Source organism: Salvelinus sp. IW2-2015, linkage group LG1 (assembly GCF_002910315.2).
Source record: "Salvelinus sp. IW2-2015 linkage group LG1, ASM291031v2, whole genome shotgun sequence".
Lineage (NCBI taxonomy): Eukaryota > Metazoa > Chordata > Actinopteri > Salmoniformes > Salmonidae > Salvelinus > Salvelinus sp. IW2-2015.
Window position 1 is genome coordinate 43,194,949 of NC_036838.1, and position 15,246 is coordinate 43,210,194.

At 43.8% G+C, this 15,246-nt stretch overlaps 1 protein-coding gene across 10 annotated transcripts in view; it reads left to right on the forward strand.

Annotated features, from left to right (window-relative positions):
* LOC111968004 (polyhomeotic-like protein 2) overlaps nt 1-15,246 on the forward strand; it is a 43,220-nt gene that overhangs the window by 16,838 nt on the left and 11,136 nt on the right. Inside the window, exons 1-9 of one of the 10 annotated variants that reach the window (XM_023993534.1) lie at nt 1,454-1,660; nt 2,070-2,132; nt 5,117-5,357; nt 6,369-6,527; nt 6,740-6,826; nt 6,931-7,098; nt 8,968-9,120; nt 9,384-9,666; nt 14,852-15,204. In XM_023993534.1, the coding sequence (XP_023849302.1) occupies nt 2,122-2,132; nt 5,117-5,357; nt 6,369-6,527; nt 6,740-6,826; nt 6,931-7,098; nt 8,968-9,120; nt 9,384-9,666; nt 14,852-15,204 (1,455 nt within the window). In that variant the 5' untranslated portion in view covers nt 1,454-1,660; nt 2,070-2,121. Of the gene's footprint in view, nt 1-1,453; nt 1,661-2,069; nt 2,133-5,116; nt 5,358-6,368; nt 6,528-6,739; nt 6,827-6,930; nt 7,099-8,967; nt 9,121-9,383; nt 9,667-14,851; nt 15,205-15,246 lie in introns of those variants that run through there. The other 9 variants (XM_023993493.1, XM_023993543.1, XM_023993507.1 and 6 more) reach the window with 9 other exon arrangements.

The window sequence follows — 15,246 nt, forward strand, 5'->3', positions numbered from 1 at the left end:
TTGTCTTAGCTGTGTGCTTCGGGTCGTTGTACTGTGTGAAGGTGAACCTTAGTCTGAGGTCCTGAGCACTCTGGAGCAGGTTTTCATCAAGGATCTCTCTGTACTTTGCTCTGTTCATCTTTGGCTGACTAGTCTCTCAGTCCCTGCTTGTGGAAAAACATCCACACAGCATGATGCTGCCACCRCAATGCTTCACCGTAGGGATGGTGCCAGGTTTCCTCCAGACGTGACACTTGGCATTCAGGCCAAAGAGTTCAATCATGGTTTCWTTAGACCAGAGAATCTTCTTTCTCATTGCCAAAAGGCACCTAAAGACTCAGACAAACTCCTAGCAGGCTTTTTTTGAGGAGTGGCTTCCGTCTGGGCACTCTACCATAAAGGMCTGATTGGTGGAGTGCTGCAGAGATGGTTGTCCTTCTGAAAGATTCTCCTCCACAGAGGAACTCTAGAGCTCTGTCAGTGACTATCGGGTTCTTGSTCACCTCCCTGACCAAGGCCATCCCCGGTTGCTCAGTTTGGCCGGGCGGCCAGCTCTAGGAAGAGTCTTGGTGGTTCCAAACTTCTTCAATTTAAGAATGGAGGCCACTGAGTTCTTGGGACCTTCAATGCTGCAGAAATATTTTTGGTACCCTTCCCCAGATCTGTGCCTTGACACAATCCTGTCTCGGCGCTCTACGGACAATTCCTTCGACCTCATGGCTTGGTTTTTGCTCTGACATGCACTGTCAACTGTGTGACCTTATATAGACAGGTGTGTGCCTTTCTAAATCCAGTCCAATCAATTGAATTTACCACAGGTGGAGTCCAATCAAGTTGTAGAAACATCTCAAGGATGATCAATGGAAACAGGATGCACCTGAGCTCAATTTCGRGTCTCATAGCAAAGGGTCTGAATAGTTATGTAAAGGTATTTCTGTTTTATAAACCTGTTTTCTCTTTGTCATTATGGGGTGTTATGTGTAAATTATGAAGAAAAAATATATTTGATACATTTTAAAATAAGGCTGAAACAAAATATGGAAAAAGTCAAGGGGTCTGAATACTTTCCGAAGGCATYGTATATGACCCTATCCTGAATGTTAATGTGTGGANGTATATGACCCTATCCTGAATGTTAATGTGTGGACTACAATGTATGCTTATAGACTGATATGTTATAGCCTAATGCAATAATAACAGATTGAATAACATTTTCTGTAAAATAAATAGATAGCTCTATACATTTACAGATTGAGTTTTGTGCTTATCCAATATGATTTTGGTGATGGTTTGGCTATTATATGGCAGAGGCTTCATGCTACCATATTCAGTATTCTGGCAGGGGGAGGGTAGAGGGTGAAATCATTATCATCTTCATTAGAGAGTGTCCTTCTGACCAATCAGCATCCTGCACTGCACTGGATTCCATARGCACCCAGTTGGCTGTCGCTAGGATACCTCATAATCAGGAGGAAGGCAGAGGCCTGGTTGGCAGGCTGTGTCTGTGTTGATGTTGGGATGGGGAGCAGAGTGTTAGTAGGGGAGAGAGAGAGAGAGAGAGGCTAATGTTTGAATCAACCACACAGACATAGTCAGACAAAGAGGAGCAGCATCCTACAGGACCAGGGTCCCGGGGGATGGGGCATCACACTCCCGCAGCACGCTGGGAGGCCCAGAGGAGGTAGGAGCATTGGGGGCGTTGTCTCTGCAGCACCCCTTGTTCTATTATACCCATAAAGCCTTTCTAAAAGCCATTGATGTACATTAGCTGTGCTCTTTTACTATATTGATCCCGATAATTTGACTAATGCATTTTGTGGTATATATATATATATATATATATATATATATATATATTTGTGTCAACACAAACCGTCTGGTCCTCGTTAAGTGATGGGGGCTACTGCCCTTACTGCACTCTTAGCTCTGTAGAGAAAAATGCAAATTGACACCAGACTGTCTCTTATTTTGGTCTGGAATGACAAGAGCAAGCCCATGAATCCAATAGCATATTTGTTACATCTCTGTGTCTAGAGACTTGGTTTGCGATACAGCCCACTCCTAGTGTAGCCCTGTGCTCTCACCAACAGCGACCCAGTACAGGATTCCTGCTGCCTGCCAGTTGTGGGGGAGTAGGGTTCCATGACTGATGGGTGAGTGATTCCTCTTGGAGAGACAGGGGCAGCAGGATTGCCAGAAAAGGCAATAAGACCAAGGCTGTTCCCTACACCATGATGAAGAGAACWATGCTTTGTTCGATCCAAAATCCCTGTGTAACCAGACTAGATGTCAGGCATAACTCTCTCTCTGGAGCAGGCTTAATTATAGGGGGTACATCCAGATGTGAAATAATGCTCTCAATGATTGGAATTTTTGGCAGAATAATGCTGTTGTATTGTATAGCCATGGATAACCTGTAACTGTATGATGCTGTGTGTTGGAGTTAGTCTGGTTGTGCATGAGGTTGTAATACACAGTACCAGACGTTATGGTGGAAAAGGTGAGGTTTGTCACCACTCAATGTTTCTTAACCTACAGTGCACTGTATGCTATGGCTATGCCTGAATCCACTGAAAGCAGAATTAAAAGGAGGGAAGAGAAAATAGCTTAGGAATTGCAGCATAGCTGTTAAAGATCTTAATTATTTCCATCACAACCCTCCCCCAACCACTCACACAGTCAAAATCCACAATACATTCCAAAAACTCAATCTCTGCCCTAGGTTCTCTCTTTCCCAGTCCACCTTCCTCCCAGCTTTCTTAACCCCGTCAGCTGTTCTGCTCTCTCAGCCCATCCATCTCATCTGCCCAGTCTACTGAACCTCACTTCCTCTGCTAATGGGGCAGCAGAGCACTAGGGTGACAGACAGTCACTGGGATGCTCTAGAGTCAACTACTAATCAGTTCATTCTCACATGTTGAGGACAGAAAGGGTTCAGCAGACAAAAGTAAAAAAAAATAAAAAATAAAAAAAGAGTGATTGGAGTAGATACAGTATCGGTATAGGTGTACTTTAACTGTCATTTAAGTCCTTATGTTGTCAGTCCAGCTGTGGTTAGATACACCCTTCTTTCACTTAAATATGTCACTGGAATTCATTATCTTTCAGAACTTGCATTTTTCTGCCCCTACCAAATTGGATTTAATGCTCACCATTAGATGTTGAATTAAGTGGGTTATTGTTGTGGTAATCTGAGAATGGCGTGGGGTTAGTTTATTTTTAAAAGGCCCCYGAAACTCAGTTCCTCTTCTCTGTTATGAATTTCAATATGAAAACACAACGGCCTTCATTCACCAGAGAGCTCACGCATGGTGTGATGGTTAAGGACATTTGTATTGATGAAAACCTACACGTCCCCCTGTCTGTCACGAATGTTGAATCAAATTAAGTTGCCTATTGTCCATGGGTTTGGTTCTTATATAGGTCGGAATTTGAGATAAAATATCCAAAGGAACATAATAATAAACTAACTTTCCAAACGTGGGTCTGCTGCACTCTTCCTCTGTCAAAATAAAAGTCCSCCACAAGTTATCGCTTGCTTGCGCACATAAGGAGCACGTGCATTACTTTTATTTTGACATGTGTTGAAGCAGCGAGGAGGTGATATGCCATGCACCTGCTGCAAACTCATGTTTATTTATATGTTCCTTTGGATATTTTGTCAAATTCCACCCTATATAAGAACCAACTGCATGGACAATTGGCGGAATAAGTTCAAATGGAATTATATTCAACATTTGTGACACAGTGGACGTGAAGCTAGCTTTCCTGTTTTCACAATGGCYTTTTGCGTGCTGATGATGTCCAAGAGATAGCATCGGTGCATCACGCCTGGGTGTGATGGGGCCTGTGACGATGTGGACTGCAGCGAGCTAGTTATCTAGTTTCCTAACTCACTCATTCTCCTCTATTCCCCATTCATGGACCAAAACATAAGTGCCTGAATATGACCTGCTAATTTTTTATTTAGCTAGCTAGTGTTCTTGATACTGTGTAACATGTTAATGTGTAAAATCGCTATGAAGGCCAAGTATGCATATCATCACCCTTGCTAGATGCTTTTAGCAACGCTGGTRTATTGACACTAGCGTTGTTGGGAATTGGGTTGCAAAAAAAACCTAACAGACGGCAGGAAGCCAATTTCAACTTACTCTGCCGGTGGTCTGGATGGTTGGTCCTTATAACCGGGGAATTAGAGACAAAATATCTAAAGGAACGTATTAATAAAAATACTTTCCAAACGTGGGTCTGTTGGATTATTGTGGGTCTGTTTTATTTTGACATGAGGTAAACAGAGAAGAAGTGGGTMAACAACAGATCCACTTATGAAAAGTCTTTAATAATACGTTCCCTTTAGACATTTTGTATCAAATTCTGCTTGGCCTTCATAGCGATGTTAGACATTAACATAACGATGTTACACAGTATAAAGAACATTAGCTAGCTAAATAAAAATATGGGCAGGTCATATTCAGGTAATTATGTTTATTGAATGTGTATTGGTAAATATGAATACTGAAGGCCTAAATATTAGCTGTACATTGAGATATTTTCTGTTTACAATTTAATGTTTATAATTAAAATTGAGGTACTTGAACCTGTTTTGAGTTTAATTTACCCCTTTTATTGGACCAAGAGGTATTGTTCAGGGAAGGGATAGGCAATTTAATTGTTTTCAGTCTGCTGAGGTTGTGAAACAAAGAGGGGCTATATTCCTAATGAACAATGTCATTGTAAGATGTGYCATGTCGCTTATGCATTTGTATTTAGGTGTCTAGGGATCTTAAAGTTTATTCAGCGAAAACGTATTTGTAACTCAATTTCCTTTTTGTTTTGTGTACATAGTTTGGTATTTTCGTCATTCACTAATGTTATATGGACATCCTGCATTCCTGCACCTGTAAATAACTCATTCTGTCTCATTTTAGCACATACTGAAATAAGACAAGTATGTATACACTATGATACATTGTATATCGCCTTAGRAGCGTCATGTCATGCTTATACAGGCTTATAGGCTTTAGGGATGCTTTATTAAGTTATACTGAGTGGGCTTACACAGTGACTGTCATGAACATGGCCCAATATGTCTGAGCCCTATAGCTTCATTTTAACGTCCCTGTTTCCTGTCTTTTAGGTTCAGGAGAGCTTGTCCAAAGGGCAGCAGGGGAAGGGCCAAACGAGGAGAGGGCACCATGGACAGTGAGCAGGGGCCTCCAGCCTCTAGTGCCAGCAGCACTGGAGCCACTGCCACCAGCACCAGTACGACCAGTAGCAGCACTACCACCAGCAGCAACAGCACAGGAAGGCAGGCTGTGCCTCAGATCTCTGTGTACAGCGGGATTCCTGACAGGCAGACGGTTCAGGTAAACTTCAGGGTAAAAAAACATGCCAGTCCAGTGTGACACACACCCACATACACGTGTTTTGCATAAACCGTTTTCTCCATTTGCGTTCCCTGCAATAATGAAATTGTCATTGCCCTACTGCCATCTGCTGGTTAAACCATGCATGCACCGTAAATCGGGCAGTATTGCACTTAGCTCACTATGGAATTTACTACACTGCTTATAATAAACAAGACTTATTACATTTAGACGAAGGTGCAATTTGATAATTTTTTCGCATTGTTATTTGATGTAGTACACTGGCATCATGTAATCTATCAATACTGACGACAGCAGATCAGGGTTGCTATGGTTCCAAGTTCCAGGCTCTGTCCTCTGCTATTTGCCCATTGACCAATGTGAAACTCAGCTTGGATTAGGCTCTCAGTTTACCCTCCTCTTAAAKGGTGACAGACAGATCTTAGGTCTCTTCTATCCTTTCTTTCAAATGCATGCACTCATCTGCCCGTAGGGAACTAGCAGCATTGTCACTACCGGCCTACTTAACATAGTGCAAGGCTTGTCATTTGGGCTCAATAAGAGAGAAGTGAATGGATGTTCCATCACAATCTCCGCCCTCTTTTCACCCTTGGAAGCTTAGCCTAATAGAGCTTCTCTGACCTATGTGCTCTGGGTCAATCCATCTCTCATGTTGCTTTGGCAACTATGCTGAGGCTGTCAGTAAAAAAAAWTATCATGAAGATTGAAGAAAATATGTGCTCAAGGCCATAGGGGTGAGCATAGGATGCGATTAAGTCCATTACAATGTGCAGGGGGTGCAGAAGTGAGCCTGTTCTCCCTACATGAGAAKCACATTTTGCAACGGGACCAATATACCGTAGGAATCTCCCATACCTGCTTTTCAATGGCTCAGTAAAAACAGTGCAATTGGRACTTATTTTTTTCAGAGCATTACTCCAACCCAGTAAGTCCTTTTTAGAGCCTGTTTTTGAGAATGTTACCCCAACCGCTTACCTGTCTCTTTCTCCCTGTGTACTTAAGGTGATCCAGCAGGCGTTGCACCGGCAGCCCAACACGGCTGCRCAGTACCTGCAGCAGATGTATGCAGCGCAGCAGCAGCACCTCATGCTGCAGACAGCAGCACTCCAGCAGCAGCACCTGAGCAATGCACAGCTCCAGAGCCTAGCCGCCGTACAGCAGGTGAGCACTGAAGACACAAGAGACTGTTAAACTGGCAAATTAAACAGGCCGCCAACAAGCTGTGTTAGGATTTTAACAAAGACGTGAGATAAGGTCAGTGCTGGGGTTAGGGTTCTGAAAGTTTAGTTAGTAAATCTAACAGTTATCTTCAGATGAAGAGAAATATACTGTAAGTGTTGATCCCCTAACTGTTCTYACCTGTCATGCCACAGGCCAGTATTGCGGCAGGAAGGCAGAGCTCCACCCAAAATGGCACTTCATCCCAGCAAACAGGATCATCCCAGGCCACAGTGAGTGCAGTGAGTCATGTCTAGTAACTTAGGGGCCGGGTTCATAGATGTGTAATGTTTTTGTTGTTGGTGATGTTCTGTAATCCTTTCTGTCTTCTCTGTCCTGTCCCCAGATTAACCTGACCACGTCCCCGGCTGCARCCCAGATGATCAGCCGAACCCAGAGTGTCAGCTCGGCCCCAGCCGGCAGCATCTCCCAGCAGGCCGTGCTCCTGGGCAGCTCGTCCAGCCCCACCCCCCTCACTGCCAGTCAGGCTCATATGTACCTGCGTGCCCAGATGGTAAATCCCCAGGAGCATGCCCACTGGCACACACTAGCTGTCTTAGCCACACGTCTGGAGGCTTAGTGTGATGGAAGTGTTTGTGCGTGCTACCACTGTTGTAAGGAGTGTAGTAGGAAGGTTGTCCTGCATCTCAAACTGAATCAATTCAGTCTGATTACTTCACATTTTTTAAAGATTTTTGGACACATGATGCATGGGGAGAGTGAGTGTGAAAGAAAGCGACAGAGAAAAATCAGCTGCTTACRGTATTCTTTTTCTGTTCYCAAACCCATGGAGGAATTGTMTACACATACAGTACCAGTCAAAAGTTTGGACACCTCCTCATTCAAAGGTTTTTCTTTATTTTTACTATTTTCTACATTGTAGAATAATAGTGAAGACATCAAAACTAGGAAATAACACWTATGGAATTGTGTAATAACCCCCCAAAATTAACAAATCAAAATAGATTTGAGATTCTTCAAAGTAGCCACCCTTTGCCTTGATGACATCTTTGCACACTCTTGGCATTCTCTCAACCAGCTTCATGAGGAATGCTTTTCCAACAGTCTTGAGTCTTGAGGAGTTCCCACAGGAGTTCCCACATATGCTGTGCAGTTGTTGGCTGCTTTTCCTTCACTCTGCGGTCCAACTCATCCCAAACCATCTCAATTGGGTTGAGGTCGGGTGATTGTGGAGGCCAGGTCATCTGATGCAGCGCTCCATCGCTCTCCTTCTTGGTCAAATAGCCMTTACACAGWCTGGARGTGTTTTATGGGTCATTGTCCTGTGAAAAACAAATGATAGTCCAACTAAGCGCAAACCAAATGGGATGGTGTATCGCTGCATAATGCTGTGGTAGCCATGCTGGTTAAGTGTGTCTTAAATTCTAAATAAATAACAGACAGTGTCACCAGCAAAGCACCCCCACCACACCTCCTCCTCCATTCTTCATGATGGGAACCATCATCCGTTCACCTAGTCTGCTTCTCACAAAGACACGGTTGTTGGGACCAAAAATCTAAAATTTGGACTCATCATACTAAAGGACAGATTTCCACTGGTCTAATGTTCATTGCATGTGTTTCTTGGCCCAAGCAAGTCTCTTCTTATTATTGGTGTCCTTTAGTAGTGSTTTCTTTGCAGCAATTTGACCATGAATGCCTGATTCACGCAGTCTCCCCTGAACAGTTGATGTTGAATGTGTCTGTTAYTTGAACTATGTGATGCATTTATTTGGGCTGCAATCTGAGGTGCAGTTAACTCTAATGAACTTATCTTCTGCAGCAGAGGTAACTCTGTGTCTTCCTGTCATRAGAGCCAGTTTCATCATAGCGCTTGATGGTTTTTGCGACTGCACTTGAAGAAACTTTCAAGGTTCTTGAAATGTTCCGCATTGACTGACCTTCATGTCTTAAAGTAATGATAGACTGTCGTTTCCCTTCTCTTATTTGAGCTGTTCTTGCCATAATATGGACTTCATCTTTTACCAAATAGGGCTATCTTCTGTATACCACCCCTACCTTGTCACAACACAACTGATTGTCTCAAATGCATTAAGAAGGATAGAAATTCAACAMTTAACTTTTAACAAGGCACACATGTTAATTGAAATGCATTCCAGGTGACTACCTCATGAAGCTGGTTGAGAGAATGCCAAGAGTGTGCAAAGCCGTCATCAAGGCAAAGGGTGGTTACTTTGAAGAATCTCAAATTTGTTTAACACTTTTTTGGTTACTACATGATTCCATATGTGTTATTTCATAGTTTTGATGTCTTCACTATTATTCTACAGTGTAGAAAATAGTAAAAGTAAAGAACATCTCTTGAATGAGTAGGTGTGTCCAAACTTTTGACTGGTACTGTATGTTGGTGTGTGATTTTCAGGCACAGCAAAGCAACCTTGTGCAAGTAGCTAGGAGCCTAGGCCGTGCTGTTCCTTTGTCCCCCCAGCTCATCTTCACACCTACGGCCACAGTGACTGCAGTCCAGTCTGAGAGCTCCACGCAGTCCTCTGGACAACAGTCTGCCCCCTCACAGGTACGCTATTATTATCTCAACCATACACACAGAGTTGCTGTAGTAACTGCACTAGATGGCATATAATATCAGCACAATGAACCATCATTCATACAGGTGGATAGCAGATGCATTATGTTTACAGTTATGCTGTGATAACTAATTTAGTCTAAAAAAGTGCATTTCTCACTAATTCTGGAGACCCTTGACTRTGGGGCACCCCACCTCTCTTGCCTCAGGCCATGTGTCATTGCCTCCAGCACCTGACCTCTGTGTCTTTTCAGGTCCAGAACCTGGCTATCCGTAGCCAGCAGGGGGCGACCATGTCCTCCTTTCAAACACACAACCTCCAGGCCCTCAGCCTAAAGCAGACCCCTGTTGCCATCCAGCCCTCTCCCCTGATCAAAAACCCCAGCCAGGGGAGCCGGGGCTCTGGGGGGAAGGGCAGCCCATCCGACGTCCCCTTAGATGGGAGCAAGAAGGGGGASAGCATTGTGACGGAGGTGTGCGCTATAAACATGAGTCGCAGCGTCACRGCTTTGAGTGGCCAGCCTCTCAGCACTCCAGGTATGTATCAACCCCAACGTTCGCTAGCTTCTACAGACACTGGCTTTCATATTATTTCATGAAGTTGACCCATTCCCCGCTTGGAGATTTAGGCATGTTTGCTGAAATGATATATCGTTTTTTGTCCAGCATCAGTAAATCCACTGGCTGTTGTGAGAAGGCATMATTTTGCTGAGCTCCATGGTGACACTGAATACACTGCCCCTGTGACTGTTTGTAGTAAGCTAGCTAAGTGGCTAGATGTCAAGATAAAGCTTATTGGTTAYAGCAGAGACATTCAATCCCCTCCTGGATCATGCTCCCTGTTGCTTGTGCGTTGTTTTGTGCGTAAAAAAAGAAATAATGCCCCTTGTGTGCACTCCCGGTAATACCGTATACCCCAGTATGGTACAGAAATGGTATGAAAATCTGGATACCGCCCAACACCTACTCTGTGCCACAGATGCATCTTTTTAGACCACTTATTGTGGCTGAAAGTCAGCAGCTGGGTGGTTTTGTCACAGAGAATGRCTGTGTATATGCCAGCAGTTGAACAGATTAACTCTGACTGTGTGTATGTGTGTGAGAGAGTGCGTGTGCTAAGCACTGCATGGGTTAACTTTGTGTGTTTTGCCATACGCCAGACTGGATGGATTAGCTGAGCGTGCGACTGCACAACTGTGTCTTTGTCTCGCTTTGTTTAAGTAATGGATTCTGATTAAACTAAAGGAAGGATGAATCTAAAAACCTGGCTACATACACTTATAAAATTAACATGGGTTGCCATGGCARTGGCCATGGGGAACAGACAGGTGTGCCCTGGAGATGTGAGAAGTATTCTGTCAGTTCACAGTGGATGAGACAAGGGGGAGATGGGGTAGCAGCTGTGGTGCCTGCCCGGCGGACTGGGGTTTAGTGTTGGATAAGAGGCTTCAATTTATAGAGCTGGGTGACATGGACACAAATCCATAGCTTGAATTGATGTGATAAATAGAAYGATAAGTTTATAACATTAATGTGCACCACATTTGTTTTAAATTATCCTTTAAACTGCTACTACAAGTTTGATGGTTGTAGCCATCAATTGTCCCATTAACTATCACCCATATTAGCAAACTTCACATTTCTCTAGTATGGGCTACTTATTGGAATGAAGGACATCCCTGCGATAAGTCCCTGCTCTACCATCTTATTCTATATGCACTGGCATCAACTGGGTCATTCATTATATATGTTGGTTCTTCAATGGACTCTAAGGTATCAGCATGCCTCAGTTCGGCTAGCCGAAGTTGGCTAGGCAAACCGAACGAGTGTGATCACATACCCCCTTAAAAAACACTTTGCTTGAAAAATGAGGAAAAAAGTGGCAATAGTACTTTTTGTCCCTTTTGAGACACCGTAGCCAGTATACACTTCCTAAAAAATAGTCTGAATTAATCTACGATAACGCAAGAAATCTGTCATGAATTTACGTTTTTGCCGAGGAGATCTTAGTCCCACAATTTTACATCTAACTTAAGATGTTTGGTGCAGTATTTCTCAATGAAAAAATGTGCATGAAAACAAGTCGTCTCTTTGTTGAATGACAACAAAGACTATTGAAGAATCCCTACTGTTGACCAATCACCGACGACGGGGCTTAGACTTCGGCTCCGAATTTCGGCTTGCCTCCAGAAAGATGTGTGTGCCTGAACAGCCAAAGGAAAAGTCCAAAACGTCACATTGTTGTAACATGCACAAACTTTTCCAAACTATTTCGGTTCTGAAGCATGCGGACRCCTTTTTTCTGTTAGGCAACAGAATGTTGTAGTTTTGAATAAGGAAATACTTCAATGAAACACAAGTCCAATCTACCCCTCAATAATAATAATACTAATAATATGCTACATAACAAATATCTAAAGCAGTTTTACTTTCAACATGCTGTGAGAGAACACAGCACAGGAATAGGCCTAGTTTGTGTTGTCGTCTATTTTAGGACCGAGTAGTAATTGAGCCATCGGAGAGAAGAAGAGAGCAGATCTTGTGGGAGCAGCAGTGTGTCTGCTATTCCTACCACAGACAGGAGCTCGTTTTCCCTTGAATAGGGATTGGCTGGAAGCAGCTGTTCTGGTCATTGTGTACTTTAGTCTTTTCATCACCTCCTCCTTGGCAGACAAGTCTTCCCAGCACCCTACTACACCCACAGAACAGCACCGCATCAAACCCCACAAAGACTACCTTCCAGACTAAGTCTAGTTCTCTGCCCCTGCTAACTGCACTGTGGTTTTCAGTTTTTTCAACAAACAAATCCGTCCCTGGTGTCAAGTCTTCTCTTCAGTTGTCTTTGTGATTTGAAGCATAGCTTTAAGTTGGTTTTTAGCTAAGCATCCGTTTATGTGTTTGGACTGAGTGTAGTACACCTGAAAGGATCTCCCCATTCTGTTAATTCACCAAGCCCTTGAGTGCTTCCATGTACCCATACATAGTATCTCCATTACTTACTCCTTTTGACAAGCACTTAAAACACAATTAGTATAGATATGTTTGACATGTACACAGTTTATTAGGTACCTCACCCTGTTCATAAAAAGGGTTCGGTCCTACAGACAGTGAGTCATGTGGCCATGGCTTGCTATATAAAGCAGGCAGACAAGCATCGAGACATTCAGTTACTGTTCGATTGAACGTTTGAATGGGGAAAACTGACCTAAGCGACTGAGCGTGGTATGATCTTCGGTGCCAGGCGCGCTGGTTACAGTATCTCAGAAAGGTCCGGCCTCCTGGGCTTTTCGAGCATGATAGTGTCTAGGGTTTCCCGAGAATGGTGCGACAAATAAAAAAACATCCAATCAGCTGTAGTCCTGTGGGCAAAAACAGCTCGTTGATGAGAGAGGTCAAAGGAGAATGGCAAGAATCGTGCAAGCAAACAGGCAGGTCACAAACAGGCAAAGTACAACAGTGGTGTGCAGAACGGCATCTCGGARCRCACAACTCGTCAGTCCTTGTCACGGATRGGCTATTGCARCAGACGACCACACCTGTTTCCACTTCTATCAGYTAAAAACAAGAAGAAGCAAGAGATCACCAACACTGGACAATTGAGGAGTGGAAAAACATTGCCTGGGCAGACGAATCCCGGTTCCTGTTGCGTCATGCTGATGGCAGTCAGGATTCGGCATAAGCAGCATGAGTCCATGGCCCCATCCTGCCTGGTGTCAACGGTGGTGGTGTAATGGTGTGGGGAATGTTTTCTTGGCACACGTTAGGTCTCTTGATACCAATTGAGCAACGTTTGAAWGCCACAGCATATCTGAACATTGTTGCTGACCAGGTGCATCCCTTCATGGCAACAGGTTGGTCCGACACGGTACTAGACAGGTGTACCTAATAAGCTGGCCAACGAGTAGTTTTTCTCAAGCTGTGTTAAGATGTGTGTAAAGTGATTTACACTGTTGTGTGGGTGAGGTTTCTAAACTAAAGCAGCAGCAGTTGATTGCAGAAACTCAGGGATTTTCCAAGATCTGCTGTTGAAACATTTCCTCTAGACATCCTGAAACAACACACAGGCATGGGGGAGTGGTAGCGTAGTGGGGCCATAGAGGGGGGTCCGGCCTGAGTCATTCCACTCCTTAATCCCAAGGCCTTGAGGGAGAAAGGCATTTCAATGAATCCCCCTTTCTCTCCTTCCAAGACATTTCTCTGTTACTCATTAAAATGCTTGAAAAAGCTGTCAAGCAGGACTCTGAGTTCTGTTTCTTGTATCCGGTGAGCACCGGTTGGGAAATCCACTCAAGGGCTAGCTAGGTCTATTTGCTGAATTGATAGTCATTATTATACAACTTCTGTTTTCTATTTATACTTAATGAGGGCTGGGTGGTAGGTGTTATCATGTAATGTAACACTTTATGGTGTTATCATGTAATGTAACACTTTACTGTGTTATCATGTAATGTAACACTTTACTGTGTTATCATGTAATGTAACACTTTACTGTGTTATCATGTAATTGAGAGTATCCGTCCAGGGCTTTTATCAGAATACTTTCTGGAAGATGTGTCGGTCTTCACCCTGTACTTAGTGAAACCATAGCTAACCACATGCTGTGGTTTACATAGAGTTTTGCCGTGTGAAAATCAAACACTTTCCAGCAGATCCTGGGGTATAAATAACTAATGACATGCAATTCTGCCGGATGGAAACGTCTCTATTTTCACAGCAGGGTAGAGACTGTGGTTACAGAGAAACATTCAGACCAGATGGAGCCTATCCCACACAAAATATACAGATAAGGGGTTATGTATTTGGCATCAATCCATAATCAAAAGAGATCCACAAAGGTTAATGTTAGACACCTTTAGTTTACTAAAATCATGAAGCTACTGTAAGACCATAGGGCTTACTCCTGAGACAAACAGCTTAACAGCTCCTAGGAGAGATGATGCATTACAACCCTTTCTCTATATTTCTGTAATGATGAGGGCCAGATCCAACCTCATTGTTTCCTACGGAAAATTGCTTGGGCAACTGAAGGTTTGGGGGATTGATTCACAGATGACTACATACAGCATGGTCATAGATTATTGGCTTCTTATTGCCCTCTTGCTTTCTTCCTGCATCTGTCTGGCCCGGGGTGGCAAGTAGCCTAGAGGTTAAGAGCGTTGAGCCTGTAACCGAAAGGTTACTGGTTTGAATCCCCGAGCCGACTAGGTGAAAAATATGTCTATGTGCCCTTGGCAAGGCACTTAACCCTAATTGCTCCTTTAAATCGCTCTGGATAAGAGCGTCTGCTAAAAAAAATTGTTTTATTATATTGCCCTCTTGCTTTCCTCCTGCACATATCTGGCCCGGGGCTACTCTGACTGTTGGTGTGTAGAGCACGTTTCACTAAATGACAGTACAATACATGATTGGTTCTGGGAAGATATGGGTCCTGGTTGTAATTTTGTCAGCAAAAACCCTGTCAGGTGATGATAGACCCTTTGGAGACATTMGTGAGTAATGTCTGGCCAAAACCTTGACAACAGTTTAGGGCAAGTCTGTCTTGTGCTTTTTGATGTTACATTTTGTCAACAATAGGTGTACTACTGGCAAAGGAGAGTAAAGAAACAAAACATTATTCCACTCTTCCATTGTTTTGAGTTAGTTAGGGTAGTCCATTTTCCTTTTGTATACAGACTTAACTGTCAGATTTTTTATGTATCCTATTTCTCGATTTCTGTTCCAGCATACACCCAGATCCCTTCCCACTCCCTGGTCCAGCAGCATAAGCAACATCAGTTTGTGATCCAGCAGACCCATGCTTCCCAGAGGACCCAGGGACAGCTGCTGCAGACTGCCTCCATCCAACCCCACCTGCAGACTCCCTCCCTGGTCCCCCAGTCCCCCAGCCAGGCAGGCCCTGTCCCTGTGCTACCCAAGCCTGCCTCTCACCACCAGCCCTCTACACCCAGCCAGCAGGCAACCATCTTCCACTCCACCATCAGCCCACATGCTCTCCACTCCAGCCTGAGCCAGACCAAAGCCCAGCCAGTGCAACTCACAGCCATCAACCTCCAGATACAACCAGCGCTCTCACAGGTGAGTACACAGCAGTAACAACAAGAAGTATGGAAATGAAAG